The sequence below is a fragment of the Gymnoscopelus braueri genome (assembly GCF_963280865.1).
Source record: "Gymnoscopelus braueri genome assembly, chromosome: 20".
Classification (NCBI taxonomy): Eukaryota; Metazoa; Chordata; class Actinopteri; order Myctophiformes; family Myctophidae; genus Gymnoscopelus; species Gymnoscopelus braueri.
Genome location: NC_137622.1, coordinates 5,829,090 through 5,836,940, shown reverse-complemented (window position 1 = coordinate 5,836,940; position 7,851 = coordinate 5,829,090). Strand labels below are relative to the sequence as shown.

General features: G+C 45.5%; 1 protein-coding gene across 1 annotated transcript; it reads left to right on the top strand.

Moving 5' to 3' along the window:
• Window positions 1–3,787: 3,787 nt before the first annotated feature.
• LOC308076409 (endoplasmic reticulum chaperone BiP-like) lies at window positions 3,788–5,773 on the top strand (the record flags this gene model as incomplete). The annotated part of the gene is made up of 1 exon (XM_080416643.1): window positions 3,788–5,773. One exon carries the CDS (start codon window positions 3,788–3,790, stop codon window positions 5,771–5,773), a length of 1,986 nt encoding a protein of 661 aa, XP_080272769.1.
• Between the last annotated feature and the right edge of the window lie 2,078 nt (window positions 5,774–7,851).

Below are 7,851 nucleotides of genomic sequence, written 5' to 3'. Positions count from 1 at the left end.
CCCATATATTTGAACGTAAATGTATATTTTTATCCTGTGCTTTTTTTTTTTTTTTTTTACCATGAGGGGGCCGCCAAGACGCTGCGATCGGGCCGCATGCGGCCCGCGGGCCGCGGGTTGAGTAGCGCTGCCTTAGAGCTGTTGTGTGGAAATAAGAAAAACAAATATACATATTGAGGTCATGTGATCAGTGACATACGCACGGTGTACTTTTGGCTCCGCCCTCTTTAGGCTGCTGCATTCACTAGAATGGGGAATCTCACTTCCAGCTGAAACAGTGCGGCTTGAATATAACGTTAAGACTTATTAGAGCATTTTCAGCCAATTGATCTCTATTATCTTCAACTACTATGTCTTGTGAAATGTGATATATAACCATAATGCCATTATAAACTACTACAAGTCGCCTCATTTGATCATACGTCATAGCGTCACACAAAAGCATCAAAAGTAGCAGATATACAAGCTCGAAACGCGGCGCAAAGACACGTTTATTTCCACCCAATAGAGACGATAGCGAAAAATCTAAAAAGACCATGGAAAAATTACTCACATGTCTTACTTAAAGTTGTACAATGCAGAATCACAAATAACGATTTTTAGCAACCTCTGCTGGTCACTACCGTCACTGCATACAATTTCCGTTGTCCTCGATTACCCAGAATTCCATTCGTTTTCACCGGAAGCCGGAAGCGTTTCAAAAAGCGATCTTTTAATTGTTTTATACTATCTACGGATCGTTTCTCTTAGCCAGTGGAGCATTAGTTACCATGAGCTGTGCTTTCTTTTTCTGTTATTTTTCGATCTTCTAATCCTACATTCTCTTAAAATCAGCGTGAGGTTCCTTTTTGATATTAGCGCGATAGTTCCTGGCCAAACAGGAAACCGTTGCGGTAGTTCCTGGGGACGTCGGCCACGACGTCATGACGTTGGCCAGGAACGTCATTTTCCCGGGAAAGTCCCCCCAGTCCACGTTCAATAGAAAATATATAAATAAAAGGCTTCCGGGGGTGAAATTCATGGAGTGGGTGTTGTGAAACTTTTGCCACTCACAAAAGATATACAATTTAACTTTAGTTTTGTTGAAAACGTTACCTAGTATGCCTTTAAGTAAAAGTATCAATACTGCATTGTAGAAGTACTCTGTACAAGTAAAAGTCTGGAATTCAAAATTTACTTAAGTAAAAGTACAAACGTATTGGTATCAAAATCTACTTAGCGTATCAAAAGTAAAAGCTTGTAGATCTGCTATTTTCAAATAGCCTATGTGGAAAACAAGGCTAAAGTGGTTAATGTGGGTTTTATAATGTAATAACAGTACTTGAGAGTAAATGTACTTAGTTACTTTACACCACAGACCGCAGGTGCAATATTCTCACCTAAACCTGTCATTGCTGCATGTAGTGGAAATGTCAGTGGAGATCATTTAGGTTGTAAAAGAAAAATGCAAAGAGATTCCTGATGAAGCTCTGGGGAGCACAATAGCAGATAGCTAACATGTTTAACCAGTGTGTGCAGACCAGTGGTGTAAAGTAACTAAGTACATTTACTCAAGTACTGTACTTAAGTAACATTTTTGGAAGTATTTTTTACTTTACTGGAGTATTTCCAATTTTCAATACTGTTACTTCTACTCCACTACATCTCAGAGGCAAATATTGTACTTTTACTCTACTACAATCATTTTAAATCTTTAGCTTTTTGTTACATTGAAGATTTTGAAAATGATTACAAAACGTATACTAACCACTTCCACTTCTACTGTACTTTGGCTATTTTCAAAAGATTTGTTTGTATTATTGAACTTGTGAAATGGGACATTCTGCATAATGAGTACTTTTACTTTTGGTACTTTAAATATATATTTTGAATACCGGACTTTTACTTGTAACAGAGTATTTCCCACTTTGTGGTATTGATACTTTTACTTAAATTGTCACTTAACTGCCATGTGAGGACCCCCCCAGGGAAAAAACCTGTTTAAATTTCAAAGACCCCTCCCCAGTTTTTGATAAGCATTAGACCAGACTTTTTTCGTGCCAAGGACCCCCAAATTGATATGGCCGCGGAAAAACTGAACTCTACTGCGGCTGGCTGGCTAAGTTCATACAGTTATAATATATCCAGAGGGTGGACTTCCCCGCCCCCACCTGATCGCTACACCTTATCAACCCCACGGCCAATTATACTTCTGGGTGGTCCGTTTTAACAGCCAATCATCTGCGACGAAAAGTAAGCATCGTGACGTCACCGCGACGTTGCCACCGCGATGATGCCATCAGTATATACCCATATATGGGCATATTGGTTGGATCAGCGGTTCTGGACAACTGGATAATAATAATAATGAATTGCATTTTTATAGCGCTTTTCCAAGTGCTCAAAGCGCTTTACAATGGTTCATTCATTCATACAGGTGGGGGACATTGGGAGGTGGAGCGGCGAACAGTCGACGCCAGCGTCCCCACTTTTCCCACATTCACACACCAATGGTGGCAAGCGAGCGCCGACCGAATCATTGGAGGCAATGTAGGGTTCAGTGTCTTGCCCAGGGACACTTCGACATGTGGTCAGGAGGAGCCGGGATTCGAACCGCCGACCCACGGATCATTGGACGAGTGCTCTACCTCCTGAGCCACAGCCGCCCTATATGTCCATATATGCCTATATATGGGCAGATCGGTGGTTCTGGACAACCGCCTATCCACCCAAGACGACAATGACAGCGTGGCATTATGCCCGATTATGGACACGGCGCCACAGGAGTGGGACAATTCTCTCCCAACTTGCTACAAAAATCGCTCAGAGATATCCAGTTAAGTACAAATGCCTCAAAAAGTGCAGTACTTGAGTACATGTAGTTATTTACTCACCTCTGTAATTTAATTCATGAATCCCATACAAATACATACATAAATATATATTTTAAAGTATCTATAATATACACCTGAGCCATAAATGAGCCAGTCTTCACATTAACTCCACATTTTAGACCTTGAGAAACGGGACATTTAGATGCCAATACTTTTGTACTTTTACTAAAGTAAATTTTGATTACTGGACTTGTACTTGTAACAGAGTATTTCTACATTGCAGTATTGATACTTTTACTTGAGTAAAACATTGAGAGTACTTTTTCCACCAGTGGCCATGATAAGGCTTATGCAAGTCGACGCATGTTCCCCCATGCCGTCTATGCTCTTTCCAAATATGGACGTTACGACATCATGACAACATCGTGCCTATACGTCTGTTAAAACATTCAGGGCATACTCGCCCATACTCACTTAGGAGAATGAATGGTCTACTCAGTTCCGACCCTTAGTGACCTATTCGATACCAACGTCCCTATTATGGAGATCCCCATAAATGGAGACAACCGACCTACAAAGTCTGACAGCATAGCATCTCTAGAAAGGGAGATTCCTAAACATACGTAGCTCTGACATCAGAACACCCCTCCTAGGAACTCCATATATGGAGATAACCGAAACATCCAGGACTGACATCATAGTCCCAGATTTGGGCATAGCTGACATAGCCGGCTCCATATATGGATATGCCTGACACTACCTGACATCACCGTTGTGACATCAAGGCCCACCCCCAACAGTATAAATGGCAGGAGTCTCAACTGATTCCATGGACAGAAATCAGTAGTTTAATCACCAGAGTGTCTAGAGAGCATTTTGTTAAAGACAAAAGAGCATCTGACTCGTTAGTTCGGCAAATCTTAAGGGCTGTACATATTATCTCATAAAGGAAGCTGAGCAGACAAGAGTATAGCATGAGGCTCTTGTGCTTACTGCTTCTGCTGGTGGCCAGCACCGTGTTTGCGGCCAGCAATGACAAGGAGAATTTTGGGACGGTGGTTGGGATTGACCTGGGGACCACCTACTCGTGTGTTGGAGTGTTCAAAAACGGCCGTGTCGAGATCATCGCCAATGACCAGGGAAACCGCATCACACCGTCGTACGTGGCCTTCACAGCCGAGGGTGAGCGCTTGATCGGCGACGCCGCCAAGAATCAGCTGACCTCCAACCCGGAGAACACGATCTTCGACGCGAAGAGATTCATCGGCCTCGCTTGGGGCGATCCCTCCGTGCAGAAGGATGTGAAGTACCTGCCGTTCAAGGTTCTTGAGAAGAAGACCAAGCCCCATTTTCAGGTGGAGATCAGCAGTGGACAGAAAAATACCTTTACTCCAGAAGAGATCTCTGCAATGGTGCTGACTAAGATGAAGGAGACGGCCGAGGCTTACCTGGGAAAGAAGGTCACACATGCCGTGGTCACTGTCCCCGCCTATTTCAACGATGCACAGCGTCAGGCCACGAAGGACGCCGGTGTCATCGCCGGACTGAACGTCATAAGGATCATCAACGAGCCGACCGCCGCCGCCATCGCCTACGGCCTCGACAAGAAGGAGGGAGAGAAGAACATTGTCGTGTTCGACCTCGGCGGCGGCACCTTCGACGTCTCCCTCCTCACCATTGACGACGGCGTGTTCGAAGTGGTCGCCACCAGCGGCGACACTCACCTGGGAGGCGAAGACTTCGACCAGGCCGTCATGGAGCACTTCATCAGGCTCTACAAGAAAAAGACCGGCAAAGACGTGCGCAAGGACAACCGCGCCGTGCAAAAGCTACGCCGCGAGGTCGAGAAGGCCAAGAGGACTCTGTCCTCGCAGCACCAGGCCCGCGTGGAGATCGAGTCCTTCTTCGAGGGCGAGGACCTCTCAGAGACCTTGACCCGCGCCAAGTTCGAGGAGCTCAACATGGAGCTGTTCCGTTCCACGATGAAGCCTGTGCAAAGGGTGTTGAAAGACGCCAAGCTGGAGAAGTCTGACATCGACGAGATTGTCTTGGTCGGAGGCTCCACCAGGATTCCTAAAATCCAGCAGCTGGTGAAGGAGTTCTTCGACGGCAAAGAGCCTTCCAGAGGCATCAACCCCGACGAGGCTGTGGCTTACGGAGCTGCCGTGCAGGCCGGAGTGCTGTCCGGAGAGGAGGACACCGGCAATGTGATTCTTCTCGACGTTTGCCCCCTGACTCTCGGCATCGAGACTGTCGGAGGAGTGATGTCCAAACTAATCCCCAGGAACACTGTGGTGCCCACAAAGAAGTCCCAGACCTTCTCGACTGCCTCTCACAATCAGGCCGTCGTCACAGTCAACGTCTATGAAGGCGAACGTTCCCTGACCAAGGACAACCACCTGCTGGGCAGCTTCGGTCTGAGCGGCATCCCTCCTGCTCCTCGCGGGGTCCCCCAGATCGAGGTCACCTTCGAGATCGACGTCAACGGCATCCTGCGCGTCTCCGCGGAGGACAAGGGCACTGGCAACAAGAACAAAATCACCATCACTAACGAGCAGAACCGCCTGACGCCAGAGGACATCAGGCGCATGGTGGACGAGGCCGAGAACTTTGCCGACGAGGACAAGAAGCTGAAGGACCGCATCGACGCCCGCAACGACCTGGAGAGCTACGCCTACACCCTGAGCGCCCAGATCGGTGACAAGGAGAAGCTCGGCGGCAAGTTGTCTGTTGAGGAGAAGGAAGCCATCGAGAAAGCCGTGGCGGATAAAATCAAATGGATGGAGTCTCACCAGAACGCTGACCTGGAAGACTTCCAGGCCAAGAGGAAGGAACTGGAAGAAGCGGTGCAGCCCATTGTTAGCAAGCTTTATGACGGAGCGGCTGGCTCTCAACCTGACATTGGAGAGGGCGAGCAGGAGAATAATAGTCATTATAATTCTGAAAGGGATGAGTTTTAGGCGAGTAGTGGCACTGTACATAATCAGGGTTTGATTTGTTGGGGGACTTTTCTTAACCACTTAAGCCCTATCTATGTACAAATAGTGAAAATAGCTGATATGCAAGCTCACAACGTGTCGTGAATCGCCATTCACACCCACTGAATGGCGATTCACTGAATGGTGTGTCACCCACTCAAACCTTGTTAACAAATTGAGTGCCATAAACAAGAATTCTCATGTTTGCAAATGTTTTTTTTTGCTGTTTTTTTTTCACAAGGGGCGCTTTAACGCAACTTAGGACAACCTAGGTCAAAAATGGAATGGGCGAAAGGGCCTACTCTGTATGGAGTTTGCATGTTCTCCCCGTGTCTCCTAGGGTAGTTAATACCCTCACAAAAACATAGTAATCCTGGTCGCTATACCGCCTCCCCCATGACAGCCGGGGCGCCTGATGGAGGGGAAGGGAACTGGTGGGAATAACGTGTTCCTTCCACGCGCTACGTCCAACCAGGGAAACTCCCCCCTGTCAGGTGACAAGAAGGTCAGTTGGCCCTCATGCATTGAAGGAAGCATGAGCTCGGCCCTGGCCTCCCTAGGCTGTGGGGGACTGGTGTAGCGATGGTGTAGGGCTGGTGTAGCGCCCAGGATCACTTAGGATATTGGCGCCGGGTGAAAAAAATGGGTTACAAAAATCGCGGGATAAAAATTTAAGAAAAAAAAAATTGAATGGACGTCCAAAACCGTTTATTTAGTATAAAATAATACATACACAAAAAAAAATAGAAAATTAGATATAGTGAATATAGCCGCTCTGCAAGATGATGATGAAGTAGGAGGACAATTGTTTACGAAAGACAAAAAAAAAGTTGAAATATGGAGATATGGAGGTTTCTGCCCGACAGAGACGCCATGAATGAACGACCGCTGGTCAAATATTGTGAAAATCTGCAAGCTTGTAGATCGGCTATTTTCAAATGTTTTTGGGTGGTGTAGCCGCCCCAAGTGGGGTTGGGAGACCTCATTAGTATTAGTTTCCTGCACTGTGATTGGCCCATTAGTAGACCCCTAGCTGTACTGTGATTGGCTGACTCTATTGGCTGACTCTCTTCAGCACTGTGATTGGCTAGCGAGACACACGATGACATTAATAACCTATAAATAGGATTATGCACTTCCAAAAGTCCATTGTTTTTGGAAGTGAGCTTCCATCACTATGATGACCACTGTGGCCATGACCACACCGCCCACTTCACACTGGGTGTGATTTTTTGGGCGGTGAAACCGCCCCTATAAGTGAGATTTGGAAAAATGTACATTTTCCTGCGCTGTGATCTGGGCCCAGGAAATTAGTAGAATTATCCTGCGCTGTGATTGGCCAATCACAGCCTATTCAGGACTGTGATTGGCCAGTGTCACATGACACATGTGCATAGCCCTATATAAGCAACCATAACTTGAAAAAAACCAAATTTTGGTTTTTTTCAAGTTATGGTTTTGTCCATCATAAAGAGTGTTTCAATAAATGTATTTATCCTTTGTACATGATTGATCGACTCCATTCAGTATTGTGATTAGCTAGCAAGACACCGCCCACTTCACACAGTGTGTGATTTTTCTTCTTCCTTATAATATTTGACAATTTGGCCAAAGTTTGACCAGTTTTTATAATATAATTTGTTGATTACTATAATGGTCTTTTTTTCTTCCTTTTTTTTTCCTTCCTTTTTTTTAAGGTATTAAAAAGGTCTTAAAAGTCCTTAAGTAAAACAATCTGTAATTCTTCCACCACTGGTGCAGACTTTCTTTTCTTTAATGTCAAACTGTTGTTTTGTTTGTCCTGCACCTGGACATTGAAGTGGCTGGATCTGTTTAAGATAATTTATGTTGTACCTTCAGAAGTTGGTAGCTTCACTACTTTGGCTTGACATCAGTAAGTGTATTTGGTTTCTGTATACATATACTTCCCAGTGGTGGTATTGTTGCTGTCAGTTCAGTGAGGGCAGGTATGGCCAGCGCTCTAAATGGAGCTGTAATTGTGCTTATGCTGTTGTGAGAGTCAGACCTCCATCTGACCCGAGAGAGAGAGAGAGACAGAG